General features: G+C 39.6%; 2 protein-coding genes and 1 long non-coding RNA gene across 6 annotated transcripts in view; 2 read left to right on the top strand and 1 right to left on the bottom strand.

Annotated features, from left to right (window-relative positions):
• STAM2 (signal transducing adaptor molecule 2) overlaps positions 1-18,432 on the top strand; it is a 63,105-nt gene extending 44,673 nt beyond the window's left edge. For 3 of the 4 annotated variants that reach the window (XM_032857797.1, XM_032857796.1, XM_032857795.1), the window contains one exon: positions 996-2,500. In XM_032857797.1, coding sequence (XP_032713688.1) covers positions 996-1,227 — 232 coding nt within the window. In that variant the 3' untranslated portion in view covers positions 1,228-2,500. Of the gene's footprint in view, positions 1-995; positions 2,501-18,418 lie in introns of those variants that run through there. The other variant, XR_004382670.1, reaches the window with a different exon arrangement.
• Positions 7,475-19,703, bottom strand: LOC116867866. The gene is made up of 3 exons (XR_004382672.1): positions 19,652-19,703; positions 17,508-17,589; positions 7,475-7,814 (listed from the first exon to the last, which is right to left on the bottom strand). It is a non-coding gene; the product is annotated as an uncharacterized LOC116867866 (long non-coding RNA).
• The window catches only part of CACNB4 (calcium voltage-gated channel auxiliary subunit beta 4), a 238,695-nt gene continuing 238,568 nt past the window's right edge, over positions 19,644-19,770 (top strand). The window contains exon 1 of the mRNA XM_032857798.1: positions 19,644-19,731. Coding sequence (XP_032713689.1) covers positions 19,672-19,731 — 60 coding nt within the window. The 5' untranslated portion in view covers positions 19,644-19,671. The remainder of the gene's footprint in view (positions 19,732-19,770) is intronic.

The raw sequence follows: 19,770 nt of genomic DNA, 5'->3' as shown, positions 1-19,770 counted from the left end.
GTAAAATTTTGTTACTCTGCTTGACACTAGAAGTTATGCAGAAAAAAAATTGAAGGAGTATAGACATTAATTCTCATAATAAACAGTGTATTTGGTATAATTTGAAATTAATGTCTTTTTTTAAAAAAAATGTATGTTTAGGGTTGCCTGGATGGCTCCGTGGGTTAAAGCCTCTGCCTTCGGCTCAGGTCATGATCCCAGGGTCCTGGAATTGAGCCCTGCATCGGGCTTTCTCCTCAGCAGGGAGCCTGCTTCCTCCTTTCTCTCTGCCTGCCTCTCTGCCTACTTTTGATGTCTGTCTGTCAAATAAATAAATAAAATCTTTAAAAAAAAATGTATGTTATAGTAATTATAGGAATAAGCAGGAGTTCTGCAATTTGGTGTGATTTTTCAACTTGTTTTTTTTTTTTGTTTTGATCTAGTGTTAGTAAGCAAGCTATATAGGTCAAGACTATCTTGAGGGTAAATTCAGGGTCCTGTGTGGATTACACTGTTCTCCCTTCCTTTATTATTTTTATGTAGAGATTCAGGTTCAGTTACCAGGGACTTTGAAAGTGCCACTATCGAGGGAAAGTGTAGAACATGTGAGGAAAAGAGGCGGTCTCCTCCTAGGAGAAGGGAGAATACGGTCCACAGGTGTACTTTGGAGGGTTCTGTGCTCATTGTAGCTGGCCAAGGATACCCCTGTGAGAAACACAGTCTGCATCTCCTCAAAAGATTTTTAAACATTTGCAGTAAGAGGTTTTGGAGAAAACAAAATTAAATAGGCCTTAGAATCTTATAATTTTGTTTTGTTTTGTTTTTTTGAGTACTTTCTTCTTAGCAAATATAAAGATTGTATTAACAGTGTTGGATAGTTGGAGTAATTAAATTATAATCAGAACAGCAGTTATATAAACTTAAAAAGATAGGCATTTTTATTGTCTCATGATGATTTACCATGACCTAGATAGTGGAAAGTAAATATGGTTTTCTTTTAAATATTTTGTTTGTAGCACTGGACAAGACACTGTTTCCAACCCTGCTTACATGAACCAGAACTCTAACCTTCAGTCAGCTGCTGGTACTGCTGCTTACACACAGCAGATGGGGATGTCTGTGGATATGTCATCTTACCAGAACGCTACTTCTTCCAGTTTGCCACAACTGGCTGGCTTTCCAGTGGCAGTTCCAGCTCATTCAGTGGCACAGCAGCAAACAAATTACCATCAGCAGCCTCTTCTTTAGAACAAACCAGGCATTTTCTTGAAAGCCTTCATATGTGTATTACTTGACCCTGGTGATTCTAATCTAAAAATATTAAAAGAAAAAAATTTTTTTTTCTCAACTCAAAAGAACCATGAATAAATAAAGCACAAAAACTTATCTTACTGTGCTAGGCCATGAAGGGCTTTTTCAGTCCAATTTGTTTGAAGTGCAACTTCTGATCAGAGGCAGCTTCAGGTAGCTTCCAGTTAATTTTGTCTTACTTTCAAATCTCGACACCTAATAAGTAGCCTTATGATACTAAACAGCATGAGCTAGGAGTATGAAGTTTTTGCTTTAAAGACACCACTGTTTATCCCTAAAACATCATGGTAACTGGGAGAGCACCAAAACCTTTGAGTATTTTTTTTTTTTTTGGTCTTATTTTTTTCAGTGTCCGCCACAAACTATTATTTTAAAAAAGGCAAACTTCTTTTTGGGTGAGCATTTAGCTTGCCAGCATATTTCCCTTTGGCTCCTTAAATTGCAGTTGTGTTTGCAGTACTGTCAGTTTTGCTCTCTGTTCTGTTGAGTAATAATTAGCATATAATTGTCTCTAGAAACAAGAGCAATTTGGAAGGAACAAAAATGTTTTCTGTTATTAACGTGAAGACTGTAGAAATGCAGATGTGCAATAAAGCGTTTAGCTACTCCCCTGTCATGGCGGCTGTGGGCTAAGGAATGCCCCATAAAACATTTCCATTCCCTGAAGACAAACGTTTTTCTTACAAAGCTCCCTTGTATTTAGTATTGCCACTAATGACCTTCTAAAGTGACTTTGGCCATTCTCTAATGAAGATAATAAGGTCCCCTTGTTTTCCTTCCTGAAGTGTGGTGTGCAGAGATGCTGCATTTTCTTTTTATGGATTACTTGTCAATTTGACCCATGAGACATTCCTAGTAATTTGATGTGATATATTCCAAGCATGAATAATAAGTGTGTTTTTATAGATGTGTTCTTCAAGTACCATTGCTATGCCAGGCTATTGAGAAATTTGGCCATTCCTTTCAGAGATAATTCTAAGCCTGTGGGATTGATAGGGAAACTATCAGGACAGTTTTTCTGAAGTCTGCATTTTATAAGTTTGCAGTGCTAATAGATTCCATATACTATAGGAATTACGTAGTAAACCAGTAGGGATTGTTTTCTCCTAAAAATACATACACTACTGCATCATCTACCAACTTGTTAGATAACGCAAAATAGAAGATGGCGAATATATATGCTTACAGATACACGGTACTTAGACTGGGAACAAAGGACATAAGTGAAGTTACTTGCCTGGGAGCAAGATTTCTAAATTGTTTTTTAAAGAGAACCCTTAATCTTTCTGCTAAGAATCCATTTGAAGACATGCTCTGAAAATTTTTGTCATTTATCTATTTACAGAAATTTAATTACAAGTATGTTCTTTTTCCAAAGAAACTGTGTCCTAGAATAAAATAGTCTATATACTACTTGGTCTACATTTAAAGGAAAAAACAACAGTATTTGAAAGCCCAGTTTCTATCATTGTCTTATTTCAGATATAAGTAACTGAAAAAGTTTTAACCTTGAATGTCTCATATTCTTTTTTTCACCCAGTATTTTCCTTCCGTGTGAATTCAATTATATATTTACAAAAAATGCTAAAAGGGTACCTTATTTTTTGGAAACGAATCTTCTGTTCTTTAAAGAAAAAACATAAAAAGCATTTATAAAGCTGCTCTTGATAATGTTGGCATATATATATCAAAAATCTTACATCTTTTCCTCCCAAACAGTATTTAATAAGGTTATTTTAATGTTTGTGTAAATACTTGTATAATTGTGATCGGAATTGTGAAAGCTTAACTTGGGTAAGTCTTTGAACTAGTATAAATACTGCACACCCGCTAAATTAGGATCAGCCAATTAAGTTCACCAAATGTAGTTTTGGAATAATACAACATGCAACATGTATATAAATCGTGTATATTGGCATTTATCTGTGAAATTTTATACATCCAGAAGTTTCTTCTCTCTCTTAAAAACAATTTTATTTTGGCCACACTGTAATGAATTTTGTGTTGCAGGTTGTCAGTAGTATAAAATGTTATTAAATCTGTGTACTAAGATGGTATTTTTCGTGTTAATAGGAAATAACAGGGTTGTTATTTTTCTTTCTTTTCCATGATCTTATGGGTTGTATTTATTTTAAGACCTCTTTATAATTAAATGTTTTCTGCCAAAGGAATTGTCTAATATCAGATTTCTACACTGGGTTCATACTTGCTGTTTTATAAAAAAAATAAAAATAACTATTTCATATGAAATCTCGATACATTAGAAAAATTTTCTGAAAATTTATAATAAAGTTACTTTTCATCAATGTAGAAAGAATTTCCCTTGGGTGTTAAAATACAGGAAGTGGATTATGTTCTTGTAGTTTGGAAAATGTACAGTCTGCCGACATTGTCTTATAATTTGGTAATCTACAAAATTATCTGAACATTAAATAATTATACTACTTATCAATTAGGATTTGAAATTATTTGCAAATACATTGTCCTCTGATGTTATTTCAAAGAGTTGATACCTGACCACATAACAAATTTTCACTGTATGTTTTACAGAGGATTTATAAAGTTTCACCTTCCAGATTTTTTAAACATTTATTTTGAATGTTAAAAATATTATGGCTTGGGTATTTTTAAAAATTCTCTTAGAAATCGTAAGTGTCTAGTCTTTTGGTTTCTGGGGAGGATTTACTGAATTGTTATGATGAGAAAGCTCAAGTTATTTTTGTAAGTAATAAATTATAAATAATATAGCACCAATCTATCATTCTTTGTTTCTGTGAGAAGACATTTTTCTTATTTACTTATATCAGTCTTAGTCAATAAATAAAGGGAGGACTCAATTCTAGAGATTTAATTTTTTTGTTGTTAGTACAATTTAGTTTCTTTTGGAGATTAAAGATTTAGGTTTTTTTAAAAGTTTTTTCCCAGAAGAATTATTCTAATTTTACCAAGCTAAATTTGAGTTAGAGTTTTCTAAAAACCTTACTGTGTCAAAAAGAGAAATTATGTTGCTTCTTACAAAGTGTAGTGAGAGGAATCGTGTCCCCCCCCCCAAAAAAAAATTCATGTTTGCCTAGATTGTCAGGATGTGACCTTATTTGGAAAAAGACTTTGCAGATGTAATTAAGGATCTTGAGGTGAGATCATCCTAGATTTAAGGTGTCCTTTTAAAAGAGAATACACACAGATACACAGCGGGCGGGGCCTGTAAAGATAGAGACAGAACCTTGAGTGAAGGTGCCACAAATCAGAGATGGCCGGGGGCCACCAGAAGCTGGAAAAAGCATGGAAGGATTCTCCTCCAGAGCCATCAAAGAGATCACAGCCCAGCTGATAGCTTGATTTCAGATTTCTGGCCTCTAAACCTGAGAGAGAAGACATTGATGTTGTTTCAACCCTAGGAAACGAATAAACATGGTTAAAAGTGTACAGCAAATTCCTGAGTACCAGCCATTTCAAACTTTTATAAAATTGGTTAATTTGTTACGAGAATTCGGAGACAAACGTCTTTAGTCCAGAAGTAGCAGTCTTATCTTTTCTAAATTCTACTGAAATTGCATGGATTAATGAAGTAAGATCCCTGTTGATTCCATCATCCCATTTTTACTTTTTTTTTTTTTTTTTTACATCACATCTCAATAATTTCCTATGCCAGAGAAGTTAACAGGATGGCAATTTATGCCTTTTCTATCCAGTCTTCTATCTTCTGTCTACCCACTCTTCTGTAGTGGGTATTGACTGGAGAAATGTTTAAAGGCAGGCAGAGGAACAGAAGAAACAAAACTGGTGGATGGGTATTTCTACAAAGGCTACTGAAGAATGGAGTTTGCTTTTTTTATTTTACACCATTTGCTGTCCTGATAAGGAAAATAAAGGCTTTCCAATACCTATCCTCTACTGATTACCTGTTGGTCTAGGGAGCTGGCTACCTTTTTTTAAATACTGAAGTGAACTCACATAAAACTAGCTGTTTTAAAGTGAACAACTCAGTAGCATTTATTACATTTACAATGTACAACCACTACCTCTAGTTCCAAAATTGACCTTTTGTGTCTGCTCTTACTTACCATATATTTTTTGAGCTTTAACTCCACATATACCACTGTGTGTGTGTGTGTGTGTGTGTGTGTGTGTGTGCCTTCGTACGTGTGTGTATTTCATATTACCACAGTTTATCCATTTATATGTTAGATACTTGGGTTGTTTTCATCTTTTGGTTATGTGAATAGTACTGCTAGGAAGGTGTGTATATGTATTTGAGTACTAGTTTTCAGTTCCTTTGGCTAATATAAGGGTGGAATTAGTGGATCAAGTGACAATTCTATGTTTAATTTCTTGAGGAATTACCAAATCCCACAGCTGAGCCATTTTTATATTCCTGCCAACAATGCAGAAAGATTCCAATTTATGTCCTCACCAGCACTTACTTCTAATTTTAAGAAATTCTAGCCATCTTTGTATATATGAAGTAGTACCTTGTGATTTTTATTTCCATTTCCCTAATGATAAATAATGTTCAGTGTCGTTCCTGTGCCTTTTGGCCACTGTATATCTCTTTGGAGAAATATCTGTGTAAATCCTTTGCTCATTTTTTAACTGGGTTGCCTTTTGTTGCACTATAAGAATTCTTTATGTTCTGGATATTAGACCTTCAAAAGATGCATGACTTCAAATATATTCTCCCATTCTGTAGGTTGTCATTTCACTTTCTTGATATTCTTTGATTAACAAAAGTTTTTAACTTTGATGATATCCAGTTTACCTATTTTTTCCTTTGTTGCTCCTGCTTTTGGTATCATATCTAAGAGTCTGTTGCAAATCCAAGACATGAAGATTTTCTCCTGTTCTAAGAGTTCTATGGTTTGAGCTCTTACAATTACGTCGTTGATTCACTTTTTAGTTCATTTTTGTACATGGTATGAGGTAGGAATCTAGCTTCATTTTTTTGCATATGGATATCCAGTTGTCCCCACAGCCTGATGTAAACAGACTGGCTCTATATGAGACTGTGTGTGGAGGAGGGGTCAAACATGAGGGGAAACGGGAGCGTAAGGAAGTGCAGAGTTCTGTGTTTTCTTTTTCAAGATTTTATTTATTTGACAGCGAGAGAGGGAACACAAGCAGGGGTAGTGGGAGAGGGAGAAGCAGGCTTCCCGCTGAGCAGGGAGCCGGATGCGGGGGCTTGATCCCAGGACCTTGGGATCATGACCTGAGCCAAAGGCAGGTAATTAATGACTGAGTCACCCAGGCATCCTGAGTTCTGTGTTTTCTGACCAGAAAAGAGCAAAATTCAAGGGATTTCTAAGGAAAACAGGTGACAACTAGTTGAAGCTGATTTGAACGAGAGTGGTTCTGAGTTGAAGCCTATAAACCTGGGAAGCCTAAAGCCATCAAAACTGTCAGAACCCTAAAAACACAGACTGATTTCTCCAAGAACCAAAGTTACTGAGAGAAATCTTCAGCCTGAGCTCGGGTTTCAGTTACATTCTGTATAAGGACCAAACACTTTTTTTTTTAAATATTTTATTTATTTATTTGAGAGAGAGAGAGAGAGAGAGAGAGCGAGCACAAGCCGGGGAGGGTCTGAGGGAAAGGGACAAGTAGCCTCCGCACTGAGCAGGGAGCCTGACGCAGGGCTCAATTCCAGGACCCATGAGATCATGACTTGAGCCAAAACCAAGAGCCAGACACTTAAGTGACAGAAATGCCCAGGAGCCCCAAGGCCAAACTCTTCAGAATCACATCGCTAGGTAGGGACTTCACGGTCTCACCCTTGTCAGCCCTTCTAACCTCTTCCACTTTCTTATATGCACACTGGATTCCAACCCCCAAACCCTAAATTATTTGGGTGCCAATTTGGCTTTTTCATACCTGTGCTTGGCTCTGTTTCTCTGCCCAAAATTCTTTTTTTTTTTTAAAGATTTTATTTATTTATTTGAGAGAGAGCATGAGAGTAGAGAGGTCAGCAGGAGAATCAGACTCCCCGCCGAGCAAGGAGCCCGATGTGGGACTTGATCCCGGGACTCCAGGATCATGACCTGAGCTGAAGGCAGTTGCTTAACCAACTGAGCCACCCAGGTGCCCCCGAAATTCTTTTGTCCGTTGGATAAATTGTCTTTTCAAGTATCAGCCTTTGCACGTTGCACTGATTCTAGCCCCCAGACAACACTGCCCTACAGTAGCCTCTTGTAACTATGTCATAGTGGTTCCACCTTGCACGGGATGATCTGTCCCTGTGTATGTTGATCTGTCTCTGTCAGATACTGTCATTTGGCTCATTCAACATGCATTCCCAACCACCTTCCTCTATATGGAAACCATATATTCCTCTACATGGAAGTCAGTAAACAAGATGCTTTCCAGAACAGCAAGCTCATTTCTCCAGCCTTAGCCCAGGGGTTGCAGCAGAGGCAGAAGCAAGTGAACATTTCTTTCTGACTTGTGGCAGGAAAGTGTACATCACAGACCCTTGCAATGGTCTGGAGGAAGGCCAAATGGTCGTGAAAAGTATTCAATAAGGGAGTCAACTAGAAAGAGGAAAGAAAGGTGACAGTCAGACACTGGGGCAGGTGACATCAGCAAGAGACACTGCAAGACAATATGGAGCTGAAGGAAAAAGCAAATTCTATTTGCTTTTTCAGGATATCTCAATCTGCATGTCCCACACTTCATATTTATACCAGTTGTGAGCCGCCGCTGTAGGTTTATTCAAGGTCTCTTCCACCTTTAAGTGTCTGTAAGCCTATGTTCCTCACTGGGGACAGAATGTGAATATTATTTGGAATCTGATTTACATCGTTCAATCCCTTTCTGTGAACTTTAAAAAGAATTCTTCCTTTAAACATTATAGAAAGAATTAGCCTAATTTACAAGCCATCAAAACTGTCAGAATAAGGGGTACCTGGGTGGTTCAGGGGGTTAAAGTCTCTGCATTCGGCTCAGATCATGATCCTGGGGTCCTGGGATCGAGCCCCGCATCGGGCTCTGCTCAGCGGGGAGCCTGCTTCCTCCTCTCTCTCTGCCTGCCTCTCTGTCTGCTTGTGATCTCTGTCAAATAAATAAATTAAAAATCTTAAAAAAAAAACTGTCAGAATGAAAATGAAGGACAGGGATCAGATTTTGTATCTGTCTAGTTAAGTAAAGTATCCTTCATGCAATGGGCTATATTGTTATTTGTCTTTTTTTTTTTTTAAATTTGTTTTTTGGTTTGGGGGGCGAAGGGCAGAGGGAGAGAAAGAATCTCAAGCAGGCTCCATGTCCAGGGCAGAGCCTGAGGCGTGGCTCAATCTCAGGACCCTGAGATCATAAGCTTAGCCGAAATCAAGAGTCAGACATGTCACCAACTGAACCACCCAGGCACTCCTGTTTGTTGGGTTTTACTTCCCCTCCTTTCCTATAAGAGAATTGTACGTATCTATCTGTCCATGCCCTTCACTCTTAGAGCGTTCTGTTCCCACTTGGTGATTTTCATATTGATTTGGTCTTTGAATGATTAATTGATTTTTTCTTATTTTTTAAAGATTTTATTTATTTATTTGACAGAGAAAGAGCACAAGCAGGGGGAACAGCAGGCAGAGGGAGAGGAAGAAACAGACTCCCCACTGAGCAGGGAGACCGATGTGGGGCTCAATCCCAGGACCCTGGGATCAGGACCTGAGCCGAAGGCAGATGCTTAACTGACTGAGACACCCAGGCACCCTTGGTCTTTGATTTAGAGTTCTTTTGGCTCTGCCAACTTCTAGACTTTCCTTGTTTTTGATGACTTTGACAGTTTTGAGGAGTACCAGTCATATATTTTGTAGACTGTCCCTCTATTAGGATTTGTATGGTGTCTTCTCATGATTAGTTAGAGGTTGGGGGAGGAAGGTCACAAAGGTAAAGCACCCTTCTCACGTGGTATCAAGGGTATGTATTATCAACCTGACATCACTGTTGATGTTCATCTTAATCACGTGACTAAGGTAGTGTTTATTAAGTTTCTCCAATTCCTCCATTCCATGCTGTACTCTTTGGAAGAAGTCCCTAATGTGCAGCCTACACTTGAGAAGGGGGAATTATGCTTTCCTTCCTTAAGTGTGGAATAACCACATAAATTATGTAGAATTCATCCACATGAGAACCTTGTCTCTTCTCTTTCATTTATTTATTTATTCAGTCATTTACTTTTGTCACTAAGAGCTCATGGAAACTTATTTTACACTGGGATGTATTCCAATACTACCTCATTCTATTGCTCAAATTGTTCCAACTTTGGGCCTGGGGGGCCCTTTCAGTTTGTTCCTGTGTCCCCTTGACATCCCCCAGTCATTGCGCTTTTTGTTTTGTTTTGAAACATTCTTTACGTTCTGGCAGTGTAAGATACTCTGGGCTCATCTTGTGTATTTCCTGTCCAGACTTAGAATCAGCCACTGGTTGCTTTTATTAGAGGATGGTATTAGAGACCAAGACCTGAGTATTAGATGTATTTGTTGTTACTGACATGTTGTAATTTCTAGGTCCTGGCTGAGAGCAAGAAAATATGTCTGTAGACTAACCTGCACATATACACACAAATTTATAAATATTTCTCTGTGTAGCTATCTATATCTACATTAAGCTACACCCAAATTTATGCTGCTGTTTCTTTTTTAATTAATTAATTTTAAATTTAAATTCAATTAATTAGCATAGAATGTATTACTGGTTTCAGAGGTAGAAGTCAGTAATTCAACTGTCTTTTATAACACCCAGTGCTCATTACATCACATGCCCTCCTTAATGTCCAGCACCCAGCTATCCACTCCCCTCCAGCAACCCTCACACGCTGATGTTTCTAACTCGAATCCATTACCACATGGATCATCCTAGCCTTCTTGCCTTACTTACCTGTAACTGTCCTCTCCAACAGTAGAAAACCTGGCTCCCACTATCTGCCATTGATTTACTTAATTGTTCAATTCCAGGATACATGTATCTTGACTTCAGAATTGTTAATCCATACCTCAGGCAGCAACTTTATCAGAGGCCATAGAGTACTCATGTACAGTTCCTTTTGTCTTTAGTCACAGACCCCACTCATTTCTAAAGATACTTAGGGGGCGCCTGGGTGGCTCAGTGGGTTAAGCCTCTGCCTTTGGCATGGGTCATGATCTCAGGGGCCTGGGATCGAGCCCCACATCGGGCTCTCTGCTTGTTGGGGAGCCTGCTTCTCTCTCTCTTTATGCCTGTGTCTCTGCCTACTTGTGATCTCTCTCTCTCTCTCTCTCTGTCAAATAAATAAATAAAATCTTTTTAAAAAATTAAAAAAAAAAATACTTAAGCCACCATCCCCCCCCCAATCTCCTTCAAGGAGATTGTTTCCTATATCTGTAATAGAGTTATATGCTTTTGTTACATTCTGCATTCCATCCTGGAACCTCCCAACTTCCTATATGACTTTTTAAAGATTTGCACACATTAAGGCTTAAGTTTGTGCTGGAAAGTTCTACAGGTTTTAGCAGATGCATAGCGTCATATATCCACCATTAGAGTATCATGCAGAATAATTTCACCACCCTAAAAAAAAAACCCTGCTATGCTTCACATAATCAACACTCCCCCTCCCGAGCCTCTGACCTTTTACTGTTTTTACAGCTTTGACTCTTCTAGAATCTCACAAAAATGTAATCTTAAAGTATAGCTTCAGACAGACTGGCTTCCTTCACTTAGCAATATGCATTTAAGGTGTATCCGTATCTTTTTTTTTTTTTTTTAAAGATTTTATTTATTTGACAGAGAGATCACAAGTAGGCACAGAGAGAGAGAGAGAGTGGAGAGAGTAGAGAGAGGAGGAAGCAGGCTCCCTGATGAGCAGAAAGCCTGATGCGGGACTCTATCCCAGAATTCTGAGATCACAACCTGAGCCGAAGGCAGAGGCTTAACCCACTGAACCACCCAGGCGCCCGTGTATCTGTATCTTTTTATGGCTTGCTAACTCATTCTTTTTGTCACTGAGTAGCATTCCATTGTACAATTATACCACACTGTATCCATTCACCTATTGAAGGACATCTTGGTTGCTTACAGTTTTAGGCAATTATGAATAAAACTAATATAAATGTATAAATATATATAAAATATATGTATAATATATATATAAAATATATGTATAAATGTATAAATATATATAAAAATATAAAAATATAAATGTAAACACATTTTGTGAGATGGTTTTTGGGTAGTGTAAGTTTTCACATCCATCATGTAAATACCTAGGACAATGATTGCTGACTTGTATGGAAAGACTATGTTGTTTATTAAGAAACTGACCAGGGGCGCCTGGGTGGCTCAGTGGGTTAAAGCCTCTGCCTTTGGCTCGGGTTATGATGCCAGGGTTCTGGTATCGAGCCCCACATCGGGCTCTCTGCTCGGTGGGGAACCTGCTTCTGCCTCTCTCTCTGCCTAGTTGTGATCTCTGTCTGTCAAATAAATAAATAAAATCTTAAAAAAATAATAATAATAAAAAGTAAAATTGCAAAAATTTGGTCCTCTTTATAAAAAAAAAAAGAAACTGACCAACTGTCTTCCAAAGTGGCTGTACCATTTAGAATTCCCATCACTAATGAATATGAATTTCTGTTGCTTCTCATACTAACAACTGGTATTGTCAGCTTAAAAGAAAAACTTTTGCCATTCTGATAGGAGTGTAAGAGTATCGTATTGTTTTATTTGTGTTCCCTTGATGATAAATAATGTTAAGCATCTTTTCACATGTTTATTTGCTATCTATGTATCTTTTTTGGTAAGGTGTCTGTTCAAACATTTTCTCGATTTTTAACTGGGTTGTTTCCTTATTGCTGAGTTTTGAGTTATTTTTACATTTTGTTCACAAGTTCTTTTTTTTTAAGGTTTTTGTTTGTTTGTTTGTTTGTTTTTAAAGTAATCACTGTATCTAATGTGGGGCTTGAACTCAGGATCCCAAGATCAGGTACTACACGCTCCACTGACTGGAGCCAGCCAGGTGCCCCTTTGTTTACAAGTTATTTATTTATGTATTTATTTATTTTTATTGTATTACATTAGCCACCATACATCATTAGTTTTTAATGTAGTATTCCAAGATTCATTGTTTACATATAACACCCAGTGTTCCAGGCAATAGCCCTCCTTAATACCCATCCCTGGGCCAACTCATTATTCTCCCCTCCAAAACCCTCAGTTTGTTTCTTGGAGTCCACAGTTTCTCATGGCTCCTCTCCCTCTCTGATTTCTCCCCACTTCACTTTTCCTTTCCTTCTCCTAATGTCCTCTATGTTATTCCTTATGTTCCACAAGTAAGTGAAACTGTATGATAATTGACTTTCTCTGCTTGACTTATTTCACTCAGCATAATCTCCTCTGTTTATAAGTTCCTTATCAGATTTGTGTCTTACAAATATTTTTCTTCCAATCTATGACTTGTCTTTCATTATCTTCACAAGTCTTTCACAGAGCAAAAATTTTAATTTTAATAAAGCCCAACATACCAGTTTTACTTTCTTGGATCATGCTTTCATCTAAAACCTCATCTCCAAATCCAAAGTCCTGTAGGTTTTCTCTGAGAAGTTTTATAGTTTTGCATTTCACACATAGATTTATGATCCATTTTGAATTATTTTTATAAGGTCTGAAGATTTTTTTAAATAACAAATTTTTTCCCCCTCAAGTATAATTTAAATTTTCTGAAAAACTTCAAACATCCTTTGTAATTTTAAACAATATCCAAACATTTTAAATACATCGGATAAAAATGCTTCTAATTAAGTGTTTTTCTTGGTGAAATATTTGTACTATATGGGCGCCTGGGTGGCTCAGTGGGTTAAGCCTCTGCCTTTCGTTCAGGTCATGATCTCAGGGTTCTGGGATTGAGCCCTGCATCGAGCTCTCTGCTCAGCAGGGAGCTTGCTTCCCCTTTTCTCTCTGCCTGCCTCTCTGCCTACTTGCAATCTCTCTTTCTGTCCAATAAATAAATAAAAATCTTTAAAAAAAAATAAAAGAAAAGAAAAACATTTATAGGCACCTAGGTGGCTCAGTGGGTTAAGCCTCTGCCTTCGGCTCAGGTCATGATGTCAGGATCCTGGGATGGAACCCTGCATCCGGGCCCTCTGCTCAGCAGGGAGCCTGCTTCCTTCCCTCTCTCTGTCTGCTTCTCTGCCTGTGTGTGAGCTCTCTCTCTGTGTCAAATACATAAAATATTTAAAAAAAAAGAAATATTTGTACTATATGAAAGTGTATCAATTAAAATGTGCCCTCTCCCTACATATATAGAGAGTGTATGTGTATACACATACACATTATTTTACACAAATGTGATCATTGGTTCTAAAACTATTTTTTTTCACTTAATATACTTTAGATGTCTAAATCTGTGCCTATACTCTCACCTCTCTTTAATAGCCATGGTTTTATTTATTTAGTTAGTTATTTTTAAAAATAAGTGGTAGACCTGGGAAATCAACTCCATCCACTTTATTTTGTAATTTTTTAATTTTTAAAAATTCCAATAGAATTAACATACAGTATTAAATTAGTTTCAGGTGTACAATATAGTGACTGAACAGTTGTATAGGCCACTCGATGCTCATCATGGTAAGTGTACTCTTAATCTTCATCTCCTAGTTAACCCATTCCCTGCACCCACCTCCCCTCTAGTAACCATCTGTTTGTTCTCTTTTCTCCTTTGTTCTTTTGTTTTGATTCTTCCGCACACAGGTGAAATCATACGGTATTTGTCTTTCTCTGACTGGCTTATTTTGCTGAACATTATACTCTAGATCTATGTTGTTGCAAATAGCGATTTCATTCTTTTTTTTTAATGTCTGGATAATATCCCATTGCATATATACCACATCGTCTTTATCCACTCATCTATTTTTATTTATTTATTTAAAGATTTTTCTCCACATGCTTGACAACACCTGTTGTTTCTTGCGTTTTTAATTTTAGCCATTCTGGCAGGTGTGAGACGATATCTCATTGTGGTTTTCGTTTGCAATTCCCTGATGATGAATGATGTTGAGCATCTTTTCATCTGTCTGTTGATCATCTGTATGTCTTCTTTGGAGAAATGTCCATTCATGTTTTCTGCCCATTTTAAAATCTGATTATTATTATCATTATTTGGTGTTGAGTTGTAAAAGTTCTTTATATATTTTGGATACTAACCCTTTATTGGATATAGCATTCGTAAATATTTTCTCCTATTCAGTAGATTATCTTTCAGTTTTGTTGATTGTTTCCTTTGCTGTGCAGAGCTTTTTATTTTGATGTAATCACAATAGTTTATCTTTGCTTTTGTTTCCCTTGCCTCAGGAGACATATCTAGAAAAATGTTGTTGCATCCAATGTAAGAGAAATTACTGTTTGTGCTCTATTCTAGGATTTTTATGGTTTTAGTTCTCCCATTTAGTTTCGTATAAAAATAACAGCTTTATTGAGAGACTCCAAATACCATACATTTAAAGTATACTCTTCAGTGGTTTTTAGCATATTCACAATATGTGCAACCATCACTATAATCAATTTTAGAACATTTTCTTCACCTCAAAAAGAAGCCTTGTATTTTTTTCTTTTTTTTAACTTAAAATTTTTTTCTTTCTCCCCTCCCCCCCAAGTTTCTATTTCAATTCTAGTTAGTTAATGTATGGTATAATATTGGCTTCAGGAGTGAAATTTAGTGATTCCTCACTTCCATACAACCCCCAGTGCTCATCACAACAAGAGCCCTCCTTAACACCCATCCCCCATCTAGCCCATCCCCCACCTACCTCCCTCCAGAAACCCTCAGTCTGAAGGAGCCCTGTACATTTAGTTATCACCTCAATAATTCCCAGCCTTCCTAGCCCTAAGAAGCTACTAATCTACTTTTAGTCTTTAAAGATATCCCCATTCTGGACATTGGATATAAGTGGAATCATACAATATATAACCTTTTGTGACTGCTTTCTTTCACTTAGCATAATATTTTCAAGGCTCACCCATGTTGTAGCATGTACCGGTGCTTCATTCCTTTTTATTGCAGAACAATATTCCATTGATAGATATACCACACTTTTTTTTTTTTTTAAGATTTTATTTATTTGACAGAGATCACAACTAGGCAGAGATGCAGGCAGAGAGAAAGGAGGAAGCAGGCTCCCCACTGAGCAGAGAGCCCGATGCGGGGCTCGATCCTGGGATGATGACCTGAGCCGAAGGCAGAGGCTTTAACCCACTGAGCCACCCAGGCGCCCCTATACCACACTTTTTTAAAACCATTCATCAGCTGGTACACATTTGGGTTGCTTATGGTTTGGGCAATTATGAATAATGCTGAACATTCTTGTGCAAGTTTTTACATGGACATACTCATTGATTTGTCTTAGCTACACACCTGGGAGTAGCTTGCTGCATCATATGGTAACTCAGTGTTTTACTTTTTGAAGAACTGTCAAAAGTGTTTTCCACGGTGGCTGTACTGTTTCATAATCCCATCAGCAGTGTAATATAGTTCCAATTTCTTTGTGTCTTTGCCAACACTTGTTTTTGATTATAGCTATCCTAGTGGATGTAAAGTGGTGTCTCGTGATTTTGATTTTCATTCCCCTGATGACTAATGATGTCAAGCATTGTTTCATGAGCTTATCAGTCATTTGGATATCTTTTTTGGAGAAATGTTAATTCGGATTCTTTGCCCATTTTTTAAAAAGATTTTATTTATTTATTTGACAGAGGGAGGGATCACAAGTAGGCAGAGAGGCAGGCAGAGTGAGGGGGGAAGCAGGCTCCCTTGCTGAGCAGAGAGCCAATGTGGGGCTCGATCCCAGGACCCGGGGATCATGACCTGAGCTGAAGGCAGAGGCTTAACCCACTGAGCCACCCAGGTGCCCCTGCCCATTCTTAATTAATTAATTAATTAGAGTGCTCAAGGGTATTGATGGGATGGAGTGGAGTAGGGGCAGGGGGGAGGGAGAGAGAGAATCTCCAGCAGACGATTAGCTGAGTGTAGAGGTCCATGTATGGCTTGATCCCACTACCCCAATATCAAGACCTAAGCCAAAATCAAGACTCAGATGCTTAAATGACTAAGCCACCCAGCAGGCACCCTTCTTTGCCCATTTTTAAAATTGGATTTTTTTTTATTACTGAGTTGTAAGATTTCCTTACATAATATTATAGATAGGAGTACCTCATCTGTTATACACTTTGCAAATATTTTCTCCCATTCTGTGGGTTGCCTTCACTTTCCTTCTTTTTTTTCCCCCCCAAAGATTTTATTTATTTATTTGACAGAGAGAGAGATCACAAGTAGGCAGAGAGGCAGGCAGAGAGAGAAGGGGAAGCAGGCTCCCTACTGAGCAGAGAGCTCGATGCAGGGCTCGGATCCCAGGACTCTGAGATCATGACCTGAGCCAAAGGCAGAGGCTTAACCCACTGAGCCACCCAAGCACCCCTGTCTTCACTTTCTTGATAGTGTTTTTAATTCTGGTGAAGTCCTACCTATCTATCTATTTATTTATACTTTTGGTGTCATATCTAAGAATCCACTGCCAAATCTGAGTCATGAAGACTTACCCTTACATTTCCTTCCAATAGTTTTACATTTTTACCTCTTTCATATCCATCCTTGGTCCATTTTGAGTTAATTCTTGTATGTATATGAAGTAAGGGTCCAACATCATTCTTTCAGGTCTGGTGCTGGGGGCAGGGACAATGGTGTACCTCTCTTTGAGTGACACCCTCACTTTAGGAGCTGAGCACTTGGTAGGGAGAGGCAAGCATCCCCGATCTCCAGGCTTGCCTCTTTGTGAGCAGTCAGGGCCCTGGTATTCTCAGTGGCACCATGCCAAAGGTAGAGCCTCCATCCCACGAGTTGGGGGGCTGGGCCAAAGCAGGGAGCCCATTCCTCTCCTCTGTATTTGATGGGAATTTAACCTCAGCAACAAGGATGTGGGGTAGGATGATAAATGCTGATGTCCTGTCCCTCCAAGGAAGAGAACCCTCCCACTGGAGCTGATGAGAGAGGAAAGGCTGTGTTCCATGGTGCACCAGTGTGGAATGGAGTTTCTCTGTCGCTGAGCGGGATGGAAGCAGGGGAGGAGGGAGTGGATCCTGGTCAAATACCACAGACTTTCACTTTTCTGTCTGAGTTTTAGTGAATTTTCTTGAATAAATGTTTCTTTATTTGTTGTGTACCCTTAGGAGCATTCCAGAGATTTAAATTAAAGAAAAATAGCCATCTTCACCAGTGTTGCTGGAGGGTAGATGCAGAGAGCTCTTCACTGTCAAGCTGCTGTAGGTTCTTTTTTCATAACTCAAAGTCAGTGACTGTGGGCAGTGGAAAACGAGAAAACACAAATTTTGGTGCCCACATGATAATTCATTCTCTCTATATATTGATGAAATATCAGCTATTAAAATGGCTCAGAGCTAAAAATGGACTGAGTCGATGGCAACTAAAGCAAGGAGTTCTGCATTAGCAGACATACCACTACTCATAAACTTTAGAAAATATCTACTATATGTAAGGTATAAAAATACAAGATAAAAAGCTAAACATCCATTTTGGAAATTAGGCAATTTTCATAAAAAGAGAATAAACCAAGGCAGTCTATACTAAATGTCCAGGGAATAAGTACTCCAGTTTTTCATAGGCATGGAAACTCTCCAGGACTGGAGTGATCAAGGTGGGTTTGTGTGTAGGAAGCGTTGGCAGAAGTAAGTTTGGGGGAAAAGGTAGGATTCCACTGGGTGGGTGACCTGGAGGGAGGACACATTCCAAGGCAGAAGCGCTGAAGTGGGATTGAATTTGGTCTGTTTGAGCAATAATGAGTAGACCTGCCTGCTTGCTGGAAGGTCTGTGCAAAGATTTAAGTGAGAAATGGAGTGGTGACCAGAAAAGCAGCGGGGAGAGGAGGGGCTTGGTTGTTGGACCCTGTCTTGCCGGCTGCTGAGAGCAAGGAGTGCTTTTTAGAGAAAAATGACTTCGGCCAAGAGATTTTAGGAAAATGACTTTGCCTGTAGTGTGTAGTTGGAATGAATGTGTGTGTGTGTGTGTGTGTGTGTGTGCATGTGCGTGTGTGTGCGCACGCACAAGCTCGCACAGGCAGAGCCCTGAGGCAAAAAGACTACTTATTAGACTTACAAAGAAATGAAGGTGTGGATTAAGTGAAGAAGGCAGGAATGGAAAGGAAGTGTTTGGTGGGTGATAAAATATAAATCAGGACCTCGATAAGCAGCCAATTGTCAAGACAAACATGGCAGTTTCCATCAAAAATAATACTAGAATGTGTGGTGACATGGGCTGATTTAGGAGTTTGAGATACTATGTACATTTTATTGACGGGTTTCCCATGCAATAACTATAAACGGGTCTCCTTAGTTTTGAATTCTCATATATTTTGCTTCCCTCTTCTTAGTACTTCAAATTCCTCTTCTCCACAGTTTGCATTTAATTTGACTTCAAATTAATCTCTTGTATGTGCGGGAGGAAAGCAAGCGTTGCAACAATGGCACGGGTTGTGTACGGTTTTAAGGATGAGTTTCCTCCCTTGAAAACAGCTATCCGCGTAGAAATGGGAGGCACGTGGCCAACTCTTGCTTTTTAGCAGGTCGAACATGACCTTCAAAACTCCCTAGGACACGCTAATCTCCTGCGGGGCTTCATCTCCCGTCAGACTCAGGCTGGCAGGGTCTCCCGCGGCCGCCTGGATGTGTACGGCTCGGGGGTTGTGAAGCTATAGTTGACAAAACAATACAAAAACACGCACAGAAAACAAACCACAAACCCACATGCCTTACCACAGTGGGCTGATGAGTGAAGTTGCGGAAGGAAGGTTCTGCTCTTGCCCTTTTAAAATTCCAGTGCACCAAACACACACGCGCTCACACACACAGACACACACACGCCCGGTCCGCTCTTCTCACTCCCTGCCACACTGCAGCAGCGTCCCTCCCCAAGTCCTGATTCGTGAACCGTGCCACCTTTGTCTCATTTGAAACTGTGCAGACTATTTTAATCCTCCCACCCCCATCCCAGATTTTCCCCCTCCCTTCATCCTCTAGAAAGCTCTGATGTAAGGCGCTCGCTGGGGGGGAGCGCTTCTCCGATCAGCGCGGGTAGGCGAGATCCCCAGAAGCCCCCTCCGCGGGACCTCCGTCTGCGGGGGCCGCTGCTCGGGACCCCGCTGCGGGAGCGCCTAGGTCCCTTTAAGGTGCCGCGCTCTCCGAAGTGCGGGCAGGGAGCCCTGAGCCGGCGCGGGTCCCGCAGCCCCGCGGAGAAGTCCTGCCGCCCTCCTCTCCTCCGGCTCACGAGCCTCCGGGGCCTGCCAGCCCGCCGCGCACCGCCCCCCGCCCCCCGCGCACCGCCCACCGCGCGCCTTGCACCGACCCGCCATGCGGCCCTGAACCATGTCCTCCTCCTACGCCAAGAACGGGCCGGCGGACGCGCCGCACTCCCCCACCGCTCAGGTACCGCCCCCTCCTCCCCCCGCCCTCCTCCCCCCGCCC

Source organism: Lontra canadensis, unplaced genomic scaffold (assembly GCF_010015895.1).
Source record: "Lontra canadensis isolate GAN:19392208 unplaced genomic scaffold, GSC_riverotter_1.0 scaffold13, whole genome shotgun sequence".
In the NCBI taxonomy this organism is placed as follows: Eukaryota; Metazoa; Chordata; class Mammalia; order Carnivora; family Mustelidae; genus Lontra; species Lontra canadensis.
This window is presented reverse-complemented; position numbering and strand designations above follow the sequence as displayed.